Below are 27,755 nucleotides of genomic sequence, written 5' to 3'. Positions count from 1 at the left end.
TCACACACTGCTAATCCACACTGCTTTCCATTTTGTAATAAATTTCTATATCCAGTTTTAACTGCCCTTGTAGACCTCGGTGGGAAGTGACTTTTATTTTATGTATGTGATTTAAGTTTACATGTATGCCAGTAATCCTAGATATTATCTCTCCTTATTATTCCCTATGTAATTTCACTTGCTTTTATCAGCTATTGGCCAAATATGACCAAAAGTCCATTCAAAGCAGACAGATCTGTAATGCCAAATCTCTTCACGTGACTAGTATATATGTTCTGTGCCTAAGGATAGCTGTCTGGCTTCCCAACCTGGCCCTGGACATAATTTACCATTATGATAGTATCCAAACACATGAAGAGGGCCTGAATCTCATTACTCAAAGTAAAGTCTCTTGGATTGCATTGAATTGGCTTTTAAATTTAATACATCATGGCTGAAATTCTGTCCTTCTTCTTAATCTATGGTATTACTTTTATTACCTTCATTCAGGCCAGGATTTCACCACAGGAACAAGTCTAGTTTTTAGCATTACTCCCTAATGATCTTGTAAAATGCTTTTCTGTTTGCTAAGGTACATAGACTTTGTCTCCTTCACCTTCAGTCAATGGCAGAACAAATGATGATATCTGTAGCCTTCGGCGCAAGAAAGGCTGAGATGGCCAAAGTAACATTTTACCCAACTCTGCCGTGCTACAAAGACAGCTTTCTCTTTGTCTCCATCTTGGAGAAGAGTACTGCAGACATTTGCTTGAGGGTTGAATTCAGCTTATACATTTTTTCCAGTTGTCACTCTGTTTCAGGAAAGACCTTTTTGGCAACTGATTTTTGAAATTCTATTCCAAATCCCAAATCGGAGAAGTTTACTGGAGATGAGGCAATTCTTCCTCCCTTCCTTATTGATCATTCCTTGCCATCTGCAATATTCACTAATTTTTGCATGCAGCATAGCTTTAAAAAAAAAAAAAAGCTAGTCTGAATGCCAAATGCACAGTGTTACTAGTGGACAGTTAAATAACCAAGAGAAAGGAAGGAAAAAAAAAAGAAGTCTACATTTACCTGAACTTATTGTTAAATAGTACAGTCTTAAGAACCACCAAATAAAATGAATGAAAATGCAATTATTAGCATAGTTAAGCAGAAAGGATTCATTTCTAAAAGTTTCAAGACTTGGTTGTTTGGTGAGTCAGCTTTATTAGACAAACCTTCCTTTCTCCTAGCAGAGAGATTTGTTGCCAAAAGGAACACAGAAACCAAACTGGCCACCTTGCAAAAAATGGTACTACCTGGTGTAATTAAGATGAGGCAATTTGGTCCACAATGTTTTGCAGCCAGAAGGGGTAACAAAACTTGTCTGAAGCCTTGACCCAAACGCTTTGACCTCAGGAGAAGAAACTGACAGTGGGATTAAAACTCAAGTTTGCTGTATTGTTCCAGCAGGCGCCAAGGCTGCGCTACACAGCGCAGTGAGTAGGTGTGATTAGCTCATTTGTCATTAGTTGAAGCTAACGTGAAACAGAAAGCAGAAGTCTGAGCACACGGAAGTAGCACCCTCCAATTCTGATTAGCTTCTTGTTTATACCACGTTGTGGTAAGCTACAGGCTGCACTGGCTCACTTAACTCTTCTGCAGGCGTCAATGTAGTAACTTCTGTCTCCCTCCGAGAAAAAGGAACGGAAACCTCCCTCCACAGAGGGGTAGCGAGAGACAGAAGGAAGTAATTCTACAAACTACCACCACCACCATGAAGACGTTCAGTGTCCTCGCGCTCATCTTAGTCCTGCTCTGCATCAATGCCAGCGCAGAATGGCCTACGCACACAGTCTGCAAAAAGGACAACTTGGAAATACGTTACAAAAGCTGTGGTGAGACCTTTAAAATTTCCATTTTCCTTTTAGCTGGGCAACAAAGTGGTTCTTATACAGCGAGAGAAGTTTATAAACCAGGCAATGAATGGAAAGGCTACACTGCCAAGCCAGCACTGCGTTTTGTACTTATAATGCTTTTAGTCTTCCAAATATAGCTGGTTTGGTTGACACACACACAGAAACCTGACTGTATTTAGTTGAAAGATAACAGAGATGAAATAATGTAGCCAAATTCAGATTAATAACAGCTGTCAAAAATAGCTCCAATTCAGCGTGAAAGAGAGAACCAGGATTTGTATCTTAAAGCTACGTTAAAAAAAAAAAAAAAAAAAAAGAGGTAGACCCTGAATCTTTATCCTTTTTACCCCTGGGATGACACAGAATCTTCAGTGCACTGATCTGCTGTTTTCACAATGTGTGCTTAGGCTGTGGTGATGTGTTTTCTGTCCTCCCACTTAGTGATAAGGGACCTGACGTGACAGTAGGAAGGAATCGTGCTCTCAGACGTCCACCATGCTTAGTGAGACTTCAGCAGCAGCACTTACCAGAGGCATTTCCCAGGCACAATGGGGTTTGTTTGTTCTTCGTATCTGTAAAGAAAAGGAGCAAGAGGCACTGGAATGCCTGGAAATGAATTCACTGAATGGTGCCTGCTTTCCAGCTCTCTTGCTTTGCTAGCCTTGTGCCTCCCTTATTGTGCTGATCTGCTTTACAACTGGGACAAAGGGAATTAGATTCACAGACGCCTCATTCATTTTCCGCACGTGATGTGAAAAGCGATTCATGGCAAATGAGCACCCTAGAGTTTGTTTTTCCAATTCATCCAGATACAAAGGGTTTCCCAGGGGGCTTTTTCTCCTGTGGAGCTTTCATGCAGTTTTGCACACCCGTTAAAATAAAGCCAGTGAGGGACAAGAGAAGTAAATAAATATTTGTAATGCAATTCTTTACTGGCCTGCTCCCAGAAGAACAAAGTCAGGCTTCACATATTATAAATGGATGTCTTGTATTAGGAAAATAATTAATTAGATATTGAATGCAAGCTTTGCTATTACCTTTATTTTAGCAAGAATTCATTGTATAAATTAATTACATTCCCTCAACAGGTCTCACCTACCATGAGATGCTTTGACACAGAGGCACATGCTACAGTTGATCCAAATGATGATGAAATTTGTCTGCTGGGCACGTGTCAGTCAGGCATTGCTTCTTACCAAGCACACCACTAGGCTCACTAACAAAATGCATTTGTTTAGAGCTCATGTATCACTTATTTTAGTTTGCCATGCACAGAAATGTAACAGGTACATTCATTCAGGAGGAGTTCACAGCTTGAGAAGCTCAAGCCAGACATAACACAGGTCAGGTCTCAACATGAGAGAGGGTTTCTGTTCTCCTGGGCACAGCTACAGGAGGTGAGAGGATTACACAGATGTGGAAACAATGCGAGAATTCAATCAAATTCCTTGTTTGAAGCTTGATCCTTCTCCCCCTGACAGTACTGTCTTGCAGATTCAGTTGTGACAGTACTCGCAGCTGCCATCCCAACAGTCTGCCCTGCCTTTTTCCATACCTGCAGCATCAGACCAGGATGCATGTCGGCATCTCAGCTCCAGTTCATCATCTGGTAGTTTGTATAAAACAGAAAAATTATGGTGTTAAGGGCTGAGCCCAAAAAATCTACAGGAAGCCTTCCAGGTGGGGAGCAAAAACCTGAATACACTAGTCCATGTTCCTTCCTTTCAGAAAAGATGCTACTTTTAAAAATGTTTACTGGCCAGCCTGCAATAGCGCCAAAGGCTCTGATCGTCCTCTGAGGAGAGGGGGAACTTTGTCCCTGAATTATTTCACTGTAATCCACAACTAAGTGGGCAGAACTTAGCTTCATTGTTTACACGAGTCCCATCAGCTATTCTCACCCAGGAGGGAACAGGTGTGCTAGTGCCTGCTTTTAACAAAGACGCTTTCCCAGCAAACCTTCTCATAACAACTTTGCAACATTTGCAAGCACGGTGTCAATGCCAGGCAACTGCCCATACGCTTTAGATACTTTGGAGAAAAGAATGTCCCAAAATGACAGGGTTGTTCGTTCTGCAGAATGTTAGCGTGGGATTAAAAAGCTAGAGTAGCTTCCCAACTCTCAGACCAGAGATGGGGAAAAGGGACTATGATAACCTATCTTAGTGGCTACACAGGGTATTCTGCCAAACTGCTGAAGAACAATGATAAGTTAATGATAAATTGCAAAATGAAAACCAAACATATATGTTAAATTGACTCCAGACTGAAGGTATCCAATTTCAACATAAATATTAGTCAACCTCTGTAAAATCTTACTACCTACATGTCCCTTCAGTCTGAGAAATTCTCATGTTTTTTCCTGCTCCGCTGAAGATGTCACAGTGACGCATTTTGGGATACAATCCTTACAATGAGTTTTCTAGTATGAAATCTTGGTGAAAAGCATTCCCCATTGGCTTCAAGAGGGTCAGGATTTCAACTCTTCTGTTGTTATAAATTCCAGGATATCATCTGCGACCCAGGGTAGAATCAGGTAAAATTTAAGGAGGGCAAGAGAATGTTAGCCGAGTACTTCATAACTTCATTTCTGGAGCTGAATGCCCTCTATCAGCAGATAGAGAGTTCAGTCTGAGCATTTAAAATGGAGCTAAGAGTTCATTTTTGCTCTGCAGTTTGTCAGATCCTCCCCTACAATGCAGTAAAAAGCTGCATAGAGCCAAAAATGTGAGTTAATACAACTGTGAGAAAGATAGCATAAAAGCTTAGACAGGGTAACTGAAGATGGATGGCAAAGAGTAGCAATCTTCTGTGCCCAGGAGCCCATCCTAAATCCCTTTTCCAAGCACTTGCCTCAACTGCATCCTACCCCTATAATGGAGTAGGATGCAGGTGTACACCAAGTCCCCACTCTCACTTCATATTCTGGATAACCCATAGAAAGGAAACCTAAGGCTTGTGGGGTGTACAAACACCCCACCACAAATCCCATTCCCTCCTAGTTATGTCAGACTAAACCTTGAGGGACCCATCCCCAGGGCTGGAAAAGATTCTAATGATCAAGTGTTATGCATTTGGAAAAAAAAATCATCAAAAAGAAATCAGAAGAAAATTCTCAGTAACAAGTCCATAGCAAGGAACTCAGGCTGAGAGACAGGTGGTCTAGGAGTGAAGTAAATAGACAGTATACTGCCTCCTCTATATAACCGCAGGAGACATAACACTGAGACAGTCTATAAATAACTAGACATTTCCCATCAGAGCCACTCTTCTTCCCAGGAACAAATGACAAAAATGAAGGAAGATCTCAAATGACCACAAAGCACTTTAGAAACCTGGGCAGGGATCCTAAGATAAAAGCAGCGCAGGTTAACATCTCTGACTGAGGAAAGAGAACATAACTGGCAAGTCAATGCAGAGACATGAAAAGAATCTGCTACACAAATGGCTGATTCTTATCCCTTTTAATTTCACAGTGACTTCTATAGTTATCATGCTTTTGATCTTCCAGTTACATTTTAAAGGCAGTTCTCCAGGAAGGGAAAGTCAGGAAGGCAATGGTAGCTAAGTGCCCCGAGCAAATTCCAGTGCTGCTTCAGTGTCAGGCACCTACTTGAAAGTGCAGGGCAGTTAGAGAGCACAAAATCTCTCTGACATGTCCACCAGCATCTGCTTCTAGACCATTCATATAAGCTTAATTGCGGCACTGTCTGTTAATTAGCCATGAAAACACTCTTACAATGTAGCATTCTAATGATGCTTTTTTCATAGGGTAAGGCAGGAGACTGCTGCTGCAGATCCCTAGGAAATATTTTCCAACTATTTTTACAGCTCTCTTTCGTGAAGTGTTAGTTGGGTCTACGTCAAAAAATCAGTATTTTAGACATCTGTTTTTGTTTCAGCCAACATACCCAGACCGGTATGCTCAGTGATTAATAAAGCTCTACGCTTAGATTAGGACCTTGAAGATTTCAGAGCTGCCTGGTGCTTGAAACCGGAGGTTTCTTGGCAATCCAGAGAAGGTTGCTAGAAGGCAGGAGGTTCTTAGAAAGGGTCTGGAGAGCATCTACTTGTTTTCTATGCCCAGCAGGAACAAACAGGGGATTTCAGGGAGATCTTCAGGAGAGTTAAAGTAGTAGTATTTGGAGATGACATCTGGAAGGATATTCCCTAGGCTTTATAAACCACCGTCCAGACCACATGGGATTTCTGGCTATCAGACATAAACAGATTTCCCAATTCATGTTTGACTTTTTGTTTGCCTTTTTTTTTTTTTAATGTTTTGATCTGAAGCAAGACTAATAGCCATTAGCTAAAGTTTCAGGAAAAGGAAAAGTCAATCAGTATTCATTTCAGAACCTAAACAGAAAACTGATTGCACCCTTTTTTACACCCTTTATATTTGCATATCCACAGATTACAAAAAACAAAAAACAACCCCCCTCCCCCCCCCATATTCAGGGATATGGGTAACTATTTGCTCTAATTAATGACTTCTGCTAGACATAGTAGCAGGGTCTTCTGCTACTCTTTTGGGAGCTATTTTTATATGCCAATGCCCTTTCCTAAACAGAGTAAAGTTAGACTGAACATACGTCTACTGAGCTGTACAACCGCTTGCATGGCATTATGTCACGCTTCAAGCAGGGTCATTTCAATATAGTTTATTCCTACCCTACAGTGGTACCGTAGGAAACAGGAGTGCTGCCCACTTCACTAAGAGCTTGCATTGGATTATCTTGACAGATAAACTCTCCTTTATACTGCCTTTCCTTGAACTTGTGAACTCAGATTCTGATCGCTCTTAAAATGGTCACTGGAAGTCAACAGGGTTATTCTGGTGTAGAATCTGGTCTTTTCAGATAGCTCAGTATAGATGCCCTTGTGTTAAACTCTGCTTTGAGGCACCTTTTTGGTGCTAAAAAAGAAATAAAAGTAGAGACTGATAGACTGGATAGATTACAGTTCTATCTGTCTGTCAGCACTGAATAGTTTCAGTCTTACTGGGGTCCAGCTCACAGAGGCAGCCCATCACATTCTTTCTCCTACATACTGAGAGGTCAAATGTACTATTTGACTTAAGGCTTTTTTTTTTTTTAAATAGATCTGTAACACCAACCCTGATCATTCAGCAATACCAACCTGTACATAATCTTGCTAAATCCTCATCACTGTACCACTAATTTATAACAGGCTGGTTTCTGCTTTCTATGTTAACCCATGTTAAACTAGCCTGCTTGCCTTTTTTCCTCCAGATATACTTTCCCTGGCCACAAACTTACATCCTTTAGTTAAAGGATACAAGTAATCTGATAGCTTTCACTGGCAAAGGAAAGTCTGCAAAAACTCTCACCTCATGCATCTTCAGGGCAAACGTTCTCCAAGACACTTGGTAAAAGAGGTTCTTTTTCCGTTATTCTTTGTTTTTTGGCAGATAGATTGAGCCAGATGCTTCTCTTGGACTTATTTATTTATTTCCCTCAAGCAGTCTCCAGCAATTGCTTCTGCTTCTAAATTATTTAAAGCCGCATGACACCAACTCCCCTCTGATCTTTTGTTGCATAGATTGCTAATGGGCAAACAATCAAAGAACTTAAGAATTTCACTTGAAAACATTTTTTTGTTTGTTTGCTCTGTCCAAGCCATCTTAGTGTCATAGACTGGCTGCGCATCTGGTATAGCTTATTCTTATTCCAGAGGGAAGGCTGGATGTTGACATGTGCATTTCTGGCACCAAATCCTAACAAACTGAAACTGTCATCAGAATCAAGGTAGCATGGATGTTAGTGCACATGTAAACCTTCCTGCAAAGTTTTGATCCCTCTACGAATTAAAAGTACCTAACCTATTTCATTCTCCACTCCATCAGAGAGGATTAAAACTTTAACTTCTGAAGTGACCTCTTAGGTGCTTCTGATTTAATTCTACCTCTTCTTTCAGAGCAAGGAGAGTACTTAGTAAGTTTTAAAATATAAATGTTAAGCAGGAACAGGAGAAAATTTCATACCTCCAAGGTATTTGGGCCAAAACATTAGGTACAGTATCTAAACTTCGAACCATTTAGCAACATCAATATTAATGCTTCCACTGACTGGTGGAGAGAATTAACCTCAAATGTCCTTCCTTCACAACACTTTAAAATTTTCTTTCTAGCTTTGTTCTCAGAGATTTTCTCGCAGTGCCCATGGTGCCCATTTCCTCACCAAAGCAATGAAGGTCCTGCACAATGTATTCCAAAGAGATGGTGGCATATGTGTGACAGCCCCTCCTCCTTATCTCTAGTTGTTAAATCCCACTAGTAGACACCATTTACAACTAATGACTTTTTGCCATGTCTCCAGTTGATGTAGCCACTGAGAGTTGCTAACGTATCACAAGCAGGAGGGTAACAGCCTACAGTGCAAGCTGTAGAAAAATATGTTTTCCCCATTGGAAACAAATAAGAGAAACATATTGAGAAAGCAGTATTGCATTATAGTTAAGAAGTATTGTGGGCCAGACAGAACTGCCATTTGCTACTGCACGTAGAATTTGAGTCTTTATAGAGGGAGCAGTCTAATTTACTTAACAGGTAAATCACTGCTGTATTAACAATACGATAAACCTTTGAGATTAGCTCCCTGTGTCGCATAAAGTGGAAATTATCAAAAGGTACTGCAAAAGGTCACTGCATCAAGTTAGGAGCAAGAACATGCCACAGGGTCTCCTAAGTGCTCTGGTGTAAAGCGTTCTGTATGAGCATATGAAGCATGAGTAGGCTTTCTTGGCGTTGCCATATCGTCTCATCTAGAGATGTCATCAAGCCTCCAAAATAGCTCAGGACACTACAATCCTTACAGTTTACCAAAGAAAGGGTGAGGTAGGACATCGGATTCTCTCAGCAATTTAACCTCAGTCACCCAAAACATCCAGAATAATCCAAGAAAAAAGAAAGCACACCTCAGAAAACAAACTCCAAAAGGATGTCTGCATTATTGCAGGTTGGTGTCACTGCACCAACTTCAAGAAGACTTATGGCAACATAAAACTGGGGTAGCACAGTGCCCATCAGGGACAAGATGTCCAAATACCTTGTACAAAACCATCACATACTGAATCCAAAATTTCTGATCTGTCCCAGATGCTGCTTTTAGACTCAGGAGAGCTTCCAGTTGCTAAAAACCAGGATCTTGAAAGCTACCACAAATTAATTCAATGCACCAGCTTCTTCCTCACCTGAAGATGGATGGCTTCTGTCAAGTGATCCAACAGCAATCAGGCAGGTGGGAATCCAGCTAGTTTCCTTAGCAGAGGGAGCATACCTTTTCAATTACAGCTTACTGCCACACTCCTGCAGTGGATTTCAACCCATCCTGGGAAAACAAGAACATTTTGTCCATTTATATGTTGCTGATTACTGTTCTGTATAATCAGCCTGCTACCCTAGAGCATGGCATGTGTCTAGCAGCAGGGCAGTTTCTAGTAATGTTTGGTTCTATTTCTGACACAAGTCTACAGATCTGTTGTGAACACCCAGTCATAGTGGCAATCGCTAATGTCCAGAGATCTCTCTGTTTTAAGTAGAACAGTATAAAGCATGTAATAAAACCACCCGAAGAGAGAAGAGACATATCTGATTAGGAATACAGGCAGTTACCGTATGCATCTTACTCATGCAGAGTATGGTATTTTCTTATCAACAGAAGAGAAGAACAAAGAATTTCTCTCTAATATATTCCCTGCTGGGCCCAAATTAATGCTGTATTTTCTTGTCAAACCACTGTAGCTGAAGCCTTCCCCGCATGCCTTTCTCTCTCAAGCTAACTAGGACATATCAGGATTATCAAATACAAATACAGATCTGTATCTGCTCTCTCTGAAAGCTAGCATATTTTTCAATTTTGTCTTCTCAAACAGGCTTAGATGAAGCTTTGTCATGCCACACAAAGCACCGCAGTCCCCCTTTCCAAATATCACCACTGAGAGAATCAAAGAAAATCTCCATTAAATTAACCTTGGGACGTTGTCCCCCCACAGCCCTTGTAAACAGCTCTAACAAGCCCAATGTCAAGAAAAATCCTATGGGCAGGAAAAGGCAGGCAGACTCAAGCTAAGACTTTGGCAAGGACACTTTATGCAGGCCAGGGACACCTCCCCAAACACAGCCCTCCAGCTGTAGAGAGCCCCTAACATCTGCTGCCTTCACAGAGGTCTCCCTCCTGCTGACCACACCACTCCTCAGCCAGGCTACCAGCAGGTCCATGGCTGCAGGTTGCCAGTAGCCGACCTTTGCTTGATTCCAGGGCAAATCTATCCCTTTCTTCTCCTTCTACTACACTGCAAGCCTTTCAACATGGGCTGAGCCCAACATCCCACATCAGTTCCTCACACCCCAAGTACTTTTGCTCTTGTGGTTAGAGTCCCAGCAACACGTTCAGAGAAGCTACCAACCTTCTGAGTAACTCTTTCTGAGTATTTGCAAATTCAGACTTGGTTTATACTCAGTAATGTGTTTCCTTTAAAGCAGTAAGAGATAGAAACTTATTCCTTCATTTAAATTAACTAGAGAACTAAGATTCTGGAATCACCTGCCTCCAAAACTAGGGCCATAAACCCAGGCCAATAATGCCTGTGCCTTAGTCTAACCAAACTGTACATAATTGCTATTTGTATCGCTAATGTTCAATATTCTTAAGGAGTTCCTCTTTTAAGAGGAGAGAAACAGATTTAAATATCACATGAACACTTTTTTTTTTTTAATCATATTTTATCTTACTCATGTTCTAAGGTTTTTCAGCTTACAGACTGTACTGAGACCAAATCTTCAGGCTTCTCTCTACAGTCATGGAAGGCTTATCAACAAGGAAGCAGAATTACTCAGCTACTTGTCTCCAAGAGCTATAGGTTTAAGTAGACATCAGATGCCACAAGTTAATAGCACTGTTTGCAAGGGGGGGTCCCCACAGTCTGTACCCCTCCCCCCAGGATAATAAGGATACAGTAACTGTTATTTACCTGGTCCTTCATGTCCATGGTGTCTAAGCAAGCCAGAAAGATATGAGATACAGGAGATAAAGCATATCATGGCTTCTGCACAGGAAGCCAGAGTGCCTGCCTAGACTAAGCAAAAGCCCAGAGCTGGTCACGTCTCTGGGGTGAAAGTCTTAGGATGCAGCATTCCAAATACGATAAACTACCATCAGCCAACATGCACCTCACAACTTATTTTGCTCTCCACTGAACAGAGGTCACTCTGCTCCTCCCAGCTATGTCCAAACACTGCAGTGATGTGCAATGAAGACAAGCCCAAAGGGAGGTTCATTCAACAGGAGGTGCTCAGTGAAACCTAGATGCATAACTGGAGACTTTGTTTCAGCTGGTGCTTCTTTCTCAGTACATTAGAAGTAGATTCCACAGTGTCAAATATAACCTTGAGCATTCAGGTTAATTTATTTAAATAGATATTAAAAGGAAAGTGTTAAGTGAATACATCAAGTCTGAGATCCCAAACAGTTCCTCATTCTTTCCCTCTCCTTTAATCACCTTGAATGTTGTAAGGACTAATGAGTTAATTTTCTTAAGAGCTTTGAAGGTGAGGAGAGTTGGATAATTACTAAATATGATTCTTCCTTGCGCTATTTTCCAGCTCCTCTAGCACCAGTCTATCCTTGCACGACCTTAACAAAGTGCAGCTATGTCATTCCTTGAATTCTACTGCTTACCCACTCCTAAAAGAGCAACTTTGAACGATCCAAAGGTGGCCAAATTGGAGAGTCTTCTCACCACTGCAAGGCTTACAGATGTGAACTCTTGCAAACCACTGATTTTCATATTCATATGGAAACAATGGGATTTTAGAGGAGTTTCAGGTGACAGTAAACCCAGTAGAGAATAGTTAACAAGGAGAGGGGGAGAAAAGAGAAGAATAAAAGACAGATACTGTCAGCCCAGCAAAATTCCTAGAACAGGTGCTTCCCATCTGGCCATACAGTTTCCGTAATGCCCTGTTAGTGGTCTGGCAGGCAACCTCTGAGGGATTTAGCCGCAGCGGGTTAGCACATTACCATTCCCAGCTGTCCTCTCTATCTCCCTGCTGGAATCACCACTCCCACAGCGAAGCAGGCAGATGGGACTTGTGCGGTGCATTCAGCTGCCCCATCTTACAGTCCCTGGTCTCAATACACCCCCATGTTCAGCAGTAGCTGGAGCTGGCAGCCCAACCTATCAACTACAGGAACTGAGGCATGAAAGTGCGTTCCCTTCTGTTGTCCCTGTTATGGGGGTAATAAGCTCCACCAAAAGCACAATGCTTGCAGCCCAGAGGATCACAGACCATTACAGATCTGTCTGAACTTACTTAATTAGAACAGGACCTTCTATCAAGAACAAGAGCAGGAAAAGAAATTCTAGCAAGAAAAGAAACTTCTTTGAGCATCTAACCAGTACTACTCCTGTCTGTTCAATCTTCTAGAATAATCCAGCCAAATTCATCTCTGCTAGCACCTCACAACATTAAACCAAGCTGAAATCTTGCACAGTGGTGCCACTATACGCAGCATGCAAGGAAATCCATGTACTAGGCCAATATGGCAAGAAATCTCCCCCACGGTATTCAGAAAAGGGTGAAATGCGTGAGGTCAGCTGGCATTATCCCAAGTGCCTGGTGATCAGTGGCAGGACGCCAGCAACATCCCAGATTTACCTCTCACAGAGTAGGGTTGTACTACTTCTGTAGTAACAGAAGCCAGTCATTAGTGAAAGCTGTGCATTCAGTGCTGGATACAGTTGAAAGCTCAGTATTAGCCACAGCATTGAGTTCAAATAATGGGTCTAAGCAATCATGTAGCAAATCAATTATTTACAAAAGACGAAGACTTGCTTCCTTCTGAAAGAAGTTGCCTGAAAGGTTTTTACAATTGCCTAGAAAGAAACTTGAATCAAAATCTTACTCCTGGGCACTTCATTGCAAAGGTTGCAACCTAAGCCCTTCTCATACAAAATACAGAGACATAAAAAATGCCCTTTTTGCCCCCAGTAAGCACATGCTCACTGCTAAACTTCAATGTGTTTGCAAAATTTCCATCATCACTTTAAGTCCTGGTAATATATCAGAGCTTAACTGGAAAAGCAAAACTCTGCAACCACTTCAAGAGTTTCTAGCTTTAATTATGAAAGAGGTAGCAGATTGAAGGGAGTGGGTGGAGGGAAGTCTGGGAACATACAGTACTGTGCACTATGAAATGTTGCAGGGAAGTGGAAGGCTGAAGGGCAGCCCCACGTATTTTAGAGATTTAATGGTAAATGTTATTGCTCTGCACATGTGAAAGACATAACATGTATTTTTTTCAGTCTAACCAGCTCCCTTCAGATTTGAGGCAAACAAGGAAGAATAAGTATTAAACCTCCATAAGAAACACAGAGTGACTCACAGTTGTGCATCTGAAATGAAGCACAAAAATGGCAACTACATCGAGTTGCCTTTGCCACAGATGAGGGATTCCTCAACATTTAAAGGAAGAGGAGCATAGCACCTTACCTTTCTTCAAGGTGCACAGCTGAACTTGTTACAGACAGATGGTTACTTATCAGATGGTTAAAAACATACTATATTCTTTACTTTCCTTTTAGCTGCACCCATTCTGCCTACTCGTTTTGGAGTCTCTGGTACTATGGTACTTTTGGAGTCTCTGGTACTATGGCTCTGGCAATAAAGCCATCCTTTCAGCTGATTTCAGCAGGAGGCCCCCACGTACTCAACGCCATCTAACTTGTTGGATTGCAAAGTCATAGCCTGAATTTCCACAGAGAGATGGTGAGAAAATTAATTGAGGTTTCTTTTGTGGGTGGAAAAGTTCACACTTCTCAGCAACAGAGCAACAACACAAAATCTAAGTGCCCTAATTCACAAATTCTGCTGGAGTTTCTCACACAGTGCTTCCATGCTTTCTTCCTCTCTGAGGATCAGACATTTCTCTGAATGCACCAGAGTCCCTCTATGCTGCATCCTTCTGGTGCAGTAGGAGAGACTCATGGCTACAATGCACTGTGAAAGACGTAATCCGGCCAAAGACTGCAACCTATAGAAAAGGACAGAATCATGAGATATCCAGACTAAATAACTCTGAAGTTCAGGTTCTTCATGTGAAGTTCATGCTTTCTAAGGAAACTTGGTTTCATGAACAACTCCTTTCCATCCAAATGAATTTACTAATGGGAAAATTTCAGCTAAATTTTTAAACTTTTAGCCCTAAAATCACAATTCAAGTTGTTGACTAAAACACAACTTAGTCTCTTTGAAAAGCGAAAGAGCATGGTATATGTTGCAGTGCCATTTTGTCACCCCTCCGGAACGTAGATCCCTCTGGAAACTACAGAACTGACAATTTTAGCAATTTGACAACCAGCAGTGTTTGTAGGCACAACAACCAGTTTGCTCAGAATCTGAGCAACTGCTTCCTGAACCTTATCATCACACCACGTACTAAAAATGGAAAGGAGAGGGGCTCTTGCAGAAGGCCAGAGGAAAGCGGAAACCAGACTCTGAGGGCTGCTAGAGACCAGAGGGGAAGCAGGCATAAACTGCCCCAGAGAAAAGAGAAGCTTGACACTATTTCCGTCTGGAGCAGGAAACTGCTCTTCTGTGCAGTTGCAACAACTTTTGAAGTTGCAATAACAAAGCAGGAACTGGCAGGAATATGGAAAGGGAGAAGAAACAACCCTCTGACCCCTGTCATGCTTGAGTTGCTGATAAACAACTCCAGGTGCCACCTTTTCACCCCTGACGGACCATGCAACTGCAGAGACCGGTTTAGTGACGTGGAGGAGAAAATCCAGCACAGAGGAACAGAGCCACGTGTGAGAAGCGGCAGTGACTTTCATCTCTCTTCTTTAGCTAGTTCAATTTATCAAATCTTAAGATTTGAGAGCTCCTTTTGGACAACAAGGATAACCCCAGTGCTGGAGAGACAGGCTTATTTGGAGCCCCCAGCCCCTCCCGGCTCTTTCAGTCATTTCATGCTTTCCTGTAAACAAATAGGTTTTGGTCACCCATGCTTGTTCCCTGCAGGCTGCTACAGGTGTGGAAGACCACTGTAAAAACAGAGTCAAACTGTGAGCTAACACTCTATTGACAGATTAGGACAGCCTCATAACAGACACTCTTGACTCAAGTTTCACTGCAGCATCAAAGTAAAATTCTCCCAAACTGTTATTTTCAATTCAGTGAGAAGTTTATCTCAAAATACAAGCTTAGAAACAGAACTCAATTCCCAAGTCTATATTTTGTCATGACTAGCTTTATCTAAACTGAGGAGTCTACGGCTGCTTCTGCGTGTGCCATAGTCACGACTGGCTACACCCCCACGCCATCTCTGGTTTCCCCAGAAAAGGAAATAGGATGCACGGGCCAGCTGGGAAACCACCGTAGGGACCAAACATTTGCCTGAATCAGGCCTTGAGGCTTTGCCATAGTGTATATCCTTGGGTTAAGAAGAGATGTAGCCAAACTGGCCAAATTTTTCATCTCCAGCCACGGTTTGGGAAACCTCTGAACATACCTTTCATTGCAGCAGCTTCAGCAGCAGTCAAGCTGTCGGTTGTTGCTGACAGCTGTCACCAGAGAGTGACACGATGACAAGCCTCCAAAAGTCCCAAAGAGTTTAAGGGAAGATGATTCCTGAGGGCCAGCAAGGAAGAAGGCGGAAGTAGAGGGAAAGCAGTTGTGTTTGTGCAAGAGTTTTGGCAGCTTCACGCTGAGAAAGGGACACTGTGGGAACCTGTAAGAACCATGTTCATGTCAATCATCAGCCGTAGGGCTCCCTTGGCCTCCCGCTCTGCTAACATCGCCCAGAGAGGGAGATGTGTTCCTGGGTTAGAAAAATCATATGATGGTGGACCCAGCATGAAATATCAGCCACACAATTTTATTTAAATTTTACACTTTTCATTCCACTTCAGGATTCAGTTTCCAAGAGAGCCTCACCAAGCCACCCTGTAATACAAACAAACTAAAAAACATCATCATCATAAAGTGCCCATCACAGCTGAGCAAGGAATGGAGATGTGCAGAGCCTGGAAAGAGCAGCTGTGGTAGGGCTTCAGTGTTGAATGAGTACTGACTACCCACCCTTTGGTGAACTTGCTTTCCTTGAACTCCCTCCTTGGCTCTTTTTCCACACAGTAGGTTTTAGCCACATTTAGGCTGTCTACTGAATGTGGTTCAGATTAAAGGGGCAGGAAAGACAGAAGCAGTGATTAAACACAGGGCATGGGAGCTTTCAGCACATCTTGGAGAGTTTCAAAGAAACATGCAATTTGATTTTCATAGCAATTGCATAGTTTTATTGTTCTTCACTATACAGTCAGCATCTCATTAAAACTACAACTGGTTACCCACTGCCTTCTATCTCCTGACAGATCCTCAGCAAGATTTTGCTTTCAGCATTGACCGATGTTCTGATGTCGCAACCCACACCTTTAACATCAGAGCTGCCATAATCCTGAGTAAGTGAATTGCTATTTCCTCATGCCATAAACAAGGTAACCCACTGCATGAGTGCTGGTATTCAGAAGTAAGCAGGCATGTCTGAACCTCTGACAACATATGAATAGGCTTCATTTCTGAGAAATTTCAAAACCAGGGGTGTCGTGTGGGACCAGAGAAATGTCAGTTCTGTTCTCATCTCTGCCTCAAACCTTTTACATGACCACCTTGGGCAGCTCATGTCTGCTCTCTGGGCCCTCGCTCCTCTCCTACCCTTTGTCTAGACATATGGATATAAGCTTGCCAAGGTGTCAGCTGCTATAGAGCTTGTCTCTATGTCTAAGTTGTCTTGAAATAGTCTGAGTGAGACAGCTACAGCATCCAGGCTTTTGTGCCCGCTTGGCAGTGCTCTCCAAATCTCCACGGCTGACCCTCCCAGGTGAGAGACCAAAGTGAACTGCTGCAGGGACTCTGGGGGAGCAAGGTGGGAGAACCTCTGCACCCTTCCTGGGCACATAGGGACTGCTGCTGGGAAGCACCGGGGAGTCAGAGCGTCAGAGAGCACTAGCCCGAGGCAACACACTGCCATGCCATCCGCTCACCACGTGGGCTGTCTGAAGTTATACTCTGCAGTGCTTGACTGATCGACGTAAGAAGGTCAAAGCAGAACTGCACTTGAGTTAAGGGGCTGGGTGCACAAGTAAATGTAAGGTACAGCTTGACTTGTGACCCTAGCCTTGCATGGACAAGCAACACTTTTTGCCACACTGTAGGCCCCAGTCTCACCTGGAGCTTCTAAATACTCCTAGAATATAAATACGAGATTTGGCTCAAGCTGCTGCATGCTCCCTGTGCTGAAAATGTGTTTGTGTGCCACCCTCTCACAGCCCTGGGAATGCTTCCTTGTACGTAGGGGGCTCTCAGCAGGGAGAGCCGGGGAGGTGCTGCCCTTTGCCCGGGAGCACTGGTTTTCAGGGGGCTGCAAAGTGAAACAGGCCTGCGAATCAATGATGGGCGTTTGAAAATCCCTTTCCACCAGCTCAGATCACAGGGGCTCCCCTCTAAATCCATTAGCCTCACTAGCCGTTTCAATACTAGCATGCCAAACAGGTCCGGGGCACTGGTGCAAGCAGGTGAGCTCCCAGCACTGCTTTGGCTGGTCCCCGGCAGTTTTGGCTCGGGCCAGCTAGCGCTCTCCCAGGCAGCAGGCACAGGCAGCGGGCTGTTCCCACTAGGGCAGACCAGATACGGCCACTCTGCTGGGGGACAGGAGGGAAGAAAGATAGTTTAGGTGTATGGACACAAGCCTCATTTTGCCAGTTGTCCTCAGGGTCATGGAATGGCCACTGGTGTAGTTTATTTAACAATAAAGATATAGCTATTACGTCTCTTGTATTTACCTTGGGAGACTTACAGACCTGTTTCTGAAGCACAGATTTCTACATATCAGGAGTTCTCAGTGAAGAGAATAAATACAATTCCTTAAGCATTAGAGGAAAAAAATTTTTAATCTTTTTAAAAATAAAATAAACTCATTTACCTTTGTACTTTCCCTGAGCTCTCCTCCCGTTTTGTGCATAGGACACAGCACCAAGGAACTGTATGTGAAGATGAACCTGATCATAAATGGGAAGACCGTTTTAAGCTACTCGGAGTCACTCTGTGAGCCGGATAACCCTGAGCTTATTTTATGTGGAAAGAAGAAAGGAGGTAATTTAGGTAGCCCTCTAAATGTTTGATGGCTACTAAGCGATGCAAGCAGGATATGCCTGCTGTGCTGCTGAATGTACCAACACAACATAAAGTTCTGTTTATTTCAACGGTATGTTAATGGATGACAGAAACACAGTGGAACAGAGACATTTTAATTTTAGAGCCTTCTTTTTCCTTAATATGTTTGCTCACTTTTCTTTTAATCACAGAGTACCGCACACACATTGGTTTTCAAGTCCATAAGAAATACTGTAGTAATGTTACCCCATCCCACAGCACAGAGAGGTTCATAAGCCCTATTTATATCTATGACTGTCACACGACCAAAGAATATTGCAGAACTGGCCTTTATTTTTGTCAAAGGAAGGGCTGCACAAACAAGTCCTGAGCATGCTTTTTTCTTATTAAGCAAGTAATGCTTCCTGTCCTTCAAGGCAGTTCTTAACTCACTTTAAGAGGAACTATGCCTGAATAAGGATATTTGGACCAACGTACTGTTTGATACCATCTATGGTTTCTGTCTTGTTTCAGCTCAACCCTTGTCTATGCTGCAATCACAAGGTGTGATTTAAGTTCATGCCCATCAACCCAAGGCAGCCTAGTCATTTTAAAGTAGCATTGGCTGCCCCCACAAAGTATGCACCCTTTGTCCCAGGTGGGCCTGGGCACCCTGAGGTCCCCACTGCCACAACCACCTCAATATCTGATCCAAGCCAGGTGGTAAAAAGCTAGCCACAGTGTCTCCAGAAGAGCTGCAGTCATGCCTCTGGACTATAACATCAACAGATCTTAAACGGCCACTGTGAAGTCTCTCTTCTTCCTTATATTTATTATAACCATCTCTTTTGGCTGGTTTTAAAATAAACGGGTAGAGGTGCAGGGAAGCTTTTCACAGAGTTGTTAGAGAGCCAGCTAGTTTCAGAAGCTCTACTTCCTTTTCATTCACTTGCATCTCCACCATGATACCGCTGTAATAATTCACGTACAAGGGCTACAGGCCTGATAGCACTGCTGCTAAGACAGGCCCTGGAAAATCACTACGACATTTCACACAGCATGGAAATATCACAAAGAATAATAAAAAAAATGCTGCATGAGCAAGCAATTATGTAAATCCCGTAAGCCAGATAGACAGAAAAATTAAATTTAAAGGCTTCTTCAGTTGTGTATTGAATTATAAGGAAAAAACAAAAAAAAACAAAAAAACACCCACAGACCTACTGAAAAACTGTCTTATTCTGATGAAGTACTTAATAACACCCTTTAGAGAATACATTAAGGAGAAGTGGAGCCAGTCCTGAGCCGAGCGCAAACTGCTATTCACACATTATGCCACAAAGCCAAATTCTCCTGGGGTTTCCAAATCCTTAATCTTGTACTGGCAGGGGATTGTTTTTACTAATTGAAGTACATCATGATATATAACCATAGCTGGGTGTTTAAAAGGGCCATAGGTCTTCATTAGAAGCATCCTTAAGTTAGCGTGAGGACCTCCGCCACACACTTTTTAAAACATGCCATCTTGCTCAATAACTATTTTTATTTAGTAATTAAGTCACAGGGGGAAAGTGAAGTTTTTCAAACCGCTTGGGTTCAAACTGAAACTATGCTATTTTTGAATTAGTTGACATTTTATTTTAATCTACGTTATAGGACAATGAAGTAAACTGAAAAGCAATTTGAGCCAATTCAGCGCAGCCATGTTTTGAACATAATAGCATGGCTGTAAATGTGACCTAAAATATAAACAGAAAGGACAACATTGCGAATGGTCAAGTATGCAGCCCAGCAAAGGTGAAGAAGAGTAGATAGCCCTTTCAGCTGAAGCTTTTCATGCAGAGCCCCATTTTCCCTGCTGTACAGCCAACATTTCCAACGGAGATCTGACCTGAGTTTAAATATAGTTCTACACAGAATTTGTTGGCCACCACAAGAAAGACAAAAATGGCGCATCCCTCCCTCTCCTGAAATGACACAGAGTGTAGTTCTGCTGCAGACTTTATTAGTCCCCTTGTGCTGACAAGCAGAGCAGAAGTTACAAGAAAAGAGATTTATAAGAGCTGGATGTTGAATTTTTTTATTTTTCTCTGCCATTCTATAATGCTACAACTTTGCCATGACTGGAAAAACTTTAGAACTAATAGCTGGATATTTCCCTAAAGTAGTTACTATTATTTTAAGCAAAGTTCTCATCTGGCACAGCTCATTAGGGCTTTTAAACAGGATTCCAAGACCTTTTTTTTTGAGATATAACCCTGTTCTGAAGTTGCAAGCTCAAAAGTTGCAAGGAAGTGGGCCATTTCCCATTTAAGAACAACAACAAGAAAAACAGCTAAAACCTTTGTAGTATAACTTGACCTTAGCTCTTCTGCTTTTTTAGTAGGAAGAGCTGGTTACTCCACATTTCCTCCAAAGAATATAGTTGCATAAGATTTAACAGATTTCCAATGCAATCACAAAAATCAGAGAAGTATTCCTAGTATGGTAATATTAAGCAATGTGCTAACCACAACTTGCAGACGTAAACCTTCCTACTGAAAGATACTCAGATAGTCTGCAAGTCCACAAGTTTTCTCTCAGCCCCAGTTGATAGAGGCATCATCAGAGGACTTGCGCAGTTCCTTGGGTGCGCTGTTGAACTAAACAAAAAAAACCACCCCTAACTCTGGACTGCCATTTTTTACATTACATTATTGCCTCTTTTGGTTAGGTGGTGCAGTATGCATGTTTCTAAAATGGTACTTGCAAATAAAACTAGAGAATAGGGCATTAATTACAGAACCGGGTATCACTTTGAGACGAAGCAATGTTTGTGAGGAAGCAACTACACTACAAAGTTAGGTCCTGGACTGATACACACTGCTTAGCCCCTTCAGCTCACTTTTTCCTCCCCAGTAAAGAAAGTGCATGTTTCTCATCCAGCTATATATTTATATAGATTTTTCTCACTCGAATATATATCTACAGCTGGCAGTTATTCAGATCATTCCTGCATCCCTAAAATTCACAAAAGTTTTGTGTCAGAGTTGCATGGGTGCAAGATCCTGTCCTAGAAGAACTCCAACATGGAGCATTTAAGTTCTAAAAAGATTTAAAACATAGAAAAAGGAAGAGGTGGATGCAGATGTACAGGGCCTTTATATAGTACAAGAGTGTGAGATTTTCAGTGTAAGGAAGATCTGAGAAAGAGGAGTGAGAACTTCATTATAGGTGTTTTGCCGGGAATGAGAGGGATTTTCATGCTAAATGATAACTAGTAACTTGAAGTAATTCTCAGGAAGTTCTTACTCACACATTTGAAAGCTCTCCTTCAGACTGGAAGCTTCTAGGGGCCCATTCAGTGGCAAGGAAAAGGACCAAGTTACTTTTAGTAAGAAATAATAGTGAAAATCTGCTCCAAAAAATACAATGATATCACCTCCAATCAGCAGTACATTGGAAATGTTTTCCAGGATGTTCTACAGAAATCACCTTCAGTTAAGTCTTTAAGAAAAAGCGCTGAACAGGGAAGTTAGGCTAACACACCACTGATTACAGCACGCTGACAAATGCTATAACTTGCAAGCATACAAATAAAGACACAGGAGACTTCTTATTTAGAAAAAATGCAGTCCTGATTTAGGCTGCGCCGCATAATATAAATATATAAATATATACAGTCACATTTTTGCAGCTATAAAAGAATCCGAGTTTGGCAGAAAATGCTCTAAAAAGACCATACAATTCATTCAATGAGCTAGTCTCAGTGTTTGTGATAGTTACAGTTACTGCAACAGATGTGTTCATCCTCTTTCAATGGAGAAATGCAAAAACATGTGACTGTATGAAGGATACTGTGATAAATTACAGTCCTTAAAGCCTGAAGTATGTGTACACGTCTGGAGTTACAGCACAAAGCTTTATTTGAGAGGAATACTGAACGGACTTTAAAGAGCCTCATCCAGCCAACGTCCACACTAAGAACACTGCTACAGTCAGACATGAGCACAGACAATAACATTCAGCAGACCTATTGATTTATGTTATTTCCTAGCAGGCCTCAACTAGCTGAAAATTAAAGCTGCTTTTCTTTTTGTAGGACAGGTACTTTCTAAGGAGAACAATCCTTTTTCCCATGCTAGAAGCAAGGAGAGTCACATGGGTTTTCTAAAGGCCTGACTGATAATTGTAAACCACTGCAAGATCCCTGATTAGAAAGTGCTATGCAAGGGCAATTCTGAGGCACAAAGCCCTAAATGTGGAACTCAAACTGGACCCACAGCACCCAGCTCCACAGTTTCTGAAGCTCCCCAAAAGACAGTACAGCCCAGGAGCGTGGACCAACTGAGCAAGTGTGTAGCCACCCATATAGGAGCAATCACAGAGAACCTCTAACAGAGAGGGATCAGGCAGAGCCCTAGATCACACTGCACTAGCTCTGATGCGATCATTACTTTGTCACAGCAAAGTGGGGAAAAAACAGCTTCCACTTTCACTAAAGGAGAGATTAGCATCTCCATAATTTCAGAAACAAATGTATGGCCTGATGATACTTACTTTTTTTTCAAAATGTAGGCTTTTCATAGCTTGGATGCTGCTTCTTTACATTTAGATTCTGGGACGCTTTCTGATGGCCTTGGTAGGACCCTAATGAGCCACATGAGCCAAGAGGAATTTCCATGTCCCACTGGAAAAGGATTTCAGGAGAAGGAATGGCTGTTCAGTTGCCCCTCCACTGTCCTGTGCTATTGTCCAGGACTTGTTGGGCTCAGAGCTAACTGTGGGAAATGCTGCCTTCCTCCCTCTCAAACAAGGCCTATTTTAGGCCTTCTACTGAAAGAGAGCGCATACAAACCATGAGCAATTGCACTACGCTGACCACACAACTACTCTGATGTGGCAGCTCACGATAAGCCTTAGCACATATCAGCACATCTACAGGCAAAGTCTCAGGGGAGCTGCTCATCACACAAGTCGTGCAGTCTGCAATGTCTTCAGCTCCCATTTAGGCTCTAGTAAGTTGTGAACTGAGAAGTAGGTTGTGCTGTATTTTTAAAATCTTGAGTCACCGCTCTGCAGCAGAGATGTGTCAGACTCTAGGACTCCTGCTTCGTGCAAAGAAGTAAACAGCGATGGCAACCACTCTTTGAAAAGGAAAAGACTTTCTGTGGTCCAAGCAAAGCAGCCAGGGAAGCAGAGAGTAAAGGGGACAGAGCTTCCGCTGAGTGCTGTAGTTAATCAATTTGAGAGTAACAAGCCAGAATATACTGATTCTAGCCTCGGCTCTAGTAAAAGTTTTTTCAGGGGGACACTCGGAAGTCATGCAACTGCCCCGCCTCCCAGGATCATCAGGGCGTGACCTTTAACAAACTCCTCACTAATGCAAAGGTGTAGGACATTGGTGATGTCTCAGGTTTCTCTTACTCTCTTCCTAGTGCATATTATAGTCATGATTCTTTAAATTTGTTAAAAGGCTTTTAAAGGCTTTGATCAATATTTCATGTATGCGTGAGGAAGATGTTCTGCAGATGCTTTTCTATATCAGACACCTTTTGCATGGTGGGATGGACATGAATATGTGACAAACCCCTTGTTCACCCTTTAATAGGGAACAATTTAAGGAAGTACACAGTGAGACTGGACTAAAACAGCTCTCTAGAAGTAACAAGCATCAGGATGTCAGCAGATACTCCTACAAATATGATGAAATGCTTACTCCTCTATCATTGTCAAAGTAAAGACTATTTCATGACACCTACAAAAGAGAATCCTAAAACTTTGAGTTTTCTATGACTTGTGCAAGGCAAGTTGTAAAACAAAAACAAAAACAAAACAAAAACCACACACACCTGTACTCAAACACTGAAGAATTTTATTTTCAATCAAGACTACAGAGTTTGGCCCAGTAAGCTATAGGAAAGTAGGAGGAATTGCAGAAGAGCTTGTGAATTCTGTCCAGTAGTGCTGAAATCAACCCTTCTTCAACAGTGAGGAGAAAGCATGTCTAGCAACCAGGGAGATGAGGATTTGAAGGTGGGACTCCTGGGCTCTATTCCAGTCACCAACACAACTTGCATTGGCTTTAGCACATCATGTAACTCCACGGTGAATGCTCTCTCAACAGTAAGATAGACATGTTCTTATCACGTTAAGGTCATGTTCAGCAAGCAGTCAGAAGCCTACACCTACAGAAGCACTCGTTTCAAACTGTTTTTCTTAAAATTACCAAAAAAGTATAGTTCAACTCTTGCAGCTCCAGGTGCTTAACAGGCACAAGCATGGATTTATCGATTGCGCTAAACGACTTCAATCTAGCAACTCCTGACCCTCCTCCCCATTTGCAGGATGCACACTGACATAGGAACACCCACATAGCTGGACAAAGCCATGTCCCGCTCTTTCACTCAGATGGGGATTGCATTTGCGCCTTGATCCAAGGTCCTACCTTCCCCATAAGACAGCACATCTTGACATTTCTCTCAGGAGGGCTGTTGCAAGACTGTGTACAGAGCACTCTACAGTTCTATAACACTTGTCACCAGAGCGCTTTTAAGTGCTATTACAAAACAGCATCTACTATCAGCTGCTTGCTTCCTTCATGTGTGGCACAGTATCTAACCACCCATCGTCATATTTGTCTTTCAGAACACATCTACTATGAGGGACCAGTTACACTGGGAATCAAAGAAATCCCACAGGTAAGTTTGTCACAACTATGCTCCCAAACAGAAGGACTTTCTAGATGGGTTATGGTCAGAAGATTACAAGCAATCACATTAGCATAGTTGAAGCTCTCCCAGCTAGCAGACAGGACCTGATAACATGTACATGATAAACCTTTTTCAATAAGAAATGAAGCACTTTTGATTAAAGCACTAGAGAGTCACCATCATCCAGAGACAGACAGGTTTTCGCAGGACAGTGGACCCCCTCTGCCAGCGCTAAGAGATGTGGCCATTCAGTTCTTTTAGTAGACTGCCCACCATAACTCTTAAACTGGCAACAAACAAAGCAGCTCCTCCAAAGGATTCCTGAGAGACCAGCACTGCAATTCAGTTCACTCCTTAGTGAGCTGAACAATTTGGAGAAGCTTATTCTTCCTCACCAGCTATAGAGACTATTTAGATAACTTTTGCAATTGTACTTCTTCCACTGTAGATATACAGTGTCAGATCTAAAATTAGAGCTCCTCTAAGTTGCCACTGGCAATACAAGTTACAGGGCCTAGGAACATTTTTCTGGACTCATAGAGCCTTAAGAGATGCATTTCTTATAAAGGTGAGAAAGTGCTCTAAGTGCTGCTCATATTGAGTTTCCTGCTTATCTATCAAGGGTGCTCTTTGTGAGCAGCCTTCTCCACATCGAACTAGGTCGCCTTCCTAAACCTCAACCAAATCACATTGCAAAGCAAGACAGGTCCTAAATGCTGAAAGCACCATCGTCTCTCTTAACTGGGCACAACTTGAAGCTATGTTTGACCAGGGAACAATAGAGGGTTTTTAGCCAGATATCTGAAGAGGCCAGATTGAAAAGGAGAAGGCAATATCTGGATCATCAAGGCATCTGGTTGAGAATGTGGGGAAGAAAGGATCAGTCACCAGCATGAAAGCTTGCAGTCCAGGTGGTCATTCAAACACCTTCTTAGATACATTCATACTTAGAAGGACAGCATGGATTCTCAGACCTTCAGCAGCTGATATAAAATCTATGTCACAGCCTCAAAGTCTGGGGCCTGCTCAGGACCAGCTTGATCCAGGCACAGGAAAAGGAGAAGACAGGGCCAGGATGGGGAAAGAGAACGAGGACATAAGTCCCGGAGAGCTGGGCTTGCCGAGACCCGTACCGGTGAGAACAAGGACGGCTGTTTCTTGGAGGATCAAGCCTCTGTAACAACAGCTACCATCTCACACATCTCAGTCTTCCCTTGGTGACAGCAGCAACCACAGCTTCCACTTGCCAAGGCTTTACCTCTGCACTCCCAAGAAAACAGAAAGAAACACTGCAGTGCCAGCAACGCAAAATGCATTCTCCCAGCACATCTCCTTCTCCAAACATCTGAGGAGAGCCATTTTGACTAATAAAAAAAAAAGCCACAGCTACTTTAAGGTTGACGTTTTTGCACTGCAAGGATGTAAATTCTCCCGTAAAAGGAATTACTAGTACTTTTTACTACACAATTTGAAATTAAGCTCCCTCTAGTTTTATTATATAGTAATTCATCACAGATTGAGTCATCTACACACATGCACCCAAAATGTTATCTTTTATAAAAATTTGTATGAATTGGTAACAGCGTACAGAATGAACTACAGAACCAGAATAAGAGAAGTGCCAGACAACCGAGCCCTTCTTCCCTTTCTGATTACTAAACAGCACATGCCATACTGTGGTTGTTCATAAGAAGCATGAGAAACTACACAGATTCAAAAGGAATTTTTATACATCAAAACATTTTGTTCCCTTTGTACTGTTTTAATTTTGAACTTTTTGTGCTGTCAGCATTGATATTCCTGATGAGAGTCTTTTGGCAGAAAATAAGGACAACTCCTTTACCAGTTCTGAAACACATTTGGACCACAAAGATTTTGGAGCGACCTGATGGGAAAAGTATTATTTTGTTACTAGGAGGAAGTCCTCCTCCTAGAAACAGCAGCAGTTATTTACTACTCGTGGCCTAATCTCTTGCTTTGTGTTTGTCTCATGCAGGGAGACTACACTATTTCAGCTGTGCTGACTAATGAAGATCACCTCACTGTCGCTTGTGCTGATTTTACCGTGAAAAATTACTTAGATGATTATTATTAGCAACAAATAAACAATGTGCCAAAACGCATTTCATTAAAGTTACAGATCACCAAAACTGTTCAAGCCAAGCAAGCTACTTGCATGCTACAATGATTCTGAAGGAAATAATTCCCACATGGTGGCTTGTATGCTGTTTCTCCTTATAATTCACTCTTTTCAAGAAGTCAGTAGACCCTCTAGTGGTAATCTTATCTCTAAATGCACACTGTAGCCCACTTCGTGCTTCTAACATATACAGCCACAAATAGCTGTTAATACCAGCATGCTGGTCTCAGGATGATAACAGCACCAGGCAGAACAGGTGAAAGCCTAAACAATTTTTTGCAGTGAGTCATAGAGGCAACCATTTGTAACACAGGCTAAAGATAACTTTCATATGTATTATCTATTGTGCAGTTACAGCACTCAACAGTTTCAATCTTCCTTGAGGATTGCCTGGAGCCTGCATTAGTATAGATTTTGTTTTAGCCACTGAACAAAGACCAAATAGGATGAGTGTACCTTTTTTTCAATTCTCCACGTCCAGTCATTGTATCACTCCAGTCTTCAGGAGTCTACTTGGATTTTTTTTCCCCTTTTTAATGTCTTTTTTTGTGATACATGAATCATTCTGTTTCTAACCCATGTGCTCTACTTGCTTCTCAATAAATTCATAATAAAAGAATACTTTTTCCTTATTTATGTCTAAGACCATTCCAAAACTTAAGGCAAAAAAACAAGCTGGAAAAAAAAAAAGATTGAGGAAAATAAGTGAAATGAGTTAGATTCTTGTCCCTCCTCCCCCCCCTTTTTTTTAGCTTGAAACATCAGTTGGGTCAATGCACATTTTATATTAGCAGTGGACAAAGCATTCCTTGCTTTAAGAACAGAGCCCCAAAAGAAGTACACACAGTCACACCTCATGCTCCCCAATG

The 27,755-nt window shown here is 42.1% G+C and overlaps 1 protein-coding gene and 1 long non-coding RNA gene across 5 annotated transcripts in view; one reads left to right on the top strand and one right to left on the bottom strand.

Annotated features, from left to right (window-relative positions):
• Positions 1-27,755, bottom strand: part of LOC138065985 (uncharacterized) — a 151,172-nt gene that overhangs the window by 90,593 nt on the left and 32,824 nt on the right. For 2 of the 4 annotated variants that reach the window (XR_011139085.1, XR_011139084.1), the window contains exon 1: positions 9,099-16,267. This is a non-coding gene — a long non-coding RNA (uncharacterized lncRNA). Of the gene's footprint in view, positions 1-9,098; positions 16,268-27,755 lie in introns of those variants that run through there. The other 2 variants (XR_011139087.1, XR_011139086.1) reach the window with 2 other exon arrangements.
• LY86 (lymphocyte antigen 86) lies at positions 1,315-27,505 on the top strand. Its single transcript, XM_009678013.2, has 5 exons — positions 1,315-1,862; positions 16,278-16,364; positions 17,926-18,054; positions 24,682-24,734; positions 26,743-27,505. The coding sequence occupies exons 1-5, from the start codon at positions 1,742-1,744 to the stop codon at positions 26,839-26,841; spliced, it is 489 nt and encodes a 162-aa protein (XP_009676308.1). The 5' UTR covers positions 1,315-1,741; the 3' UTR covers positions 26,842-27,505.

This window comes from Struthio camelus, chromosome 2 (genome assembly GCF_040807025.1).
Source record: "Struthio camelus isolate bStrCam1 chromosome 2, bStrCam1.hap1, whole genome shotgun sequence".
NCBI lineage: Eukaryota > Metazoa > Chordata > Aves > Struthioniformes > Struthionidae > Struthio > Struthio camelus.
The sequence above is the reverse complement of the archived record's forward strand: the minus strand, read 5'-3'. Positions and strand labels throughout refer to the sequence as shown.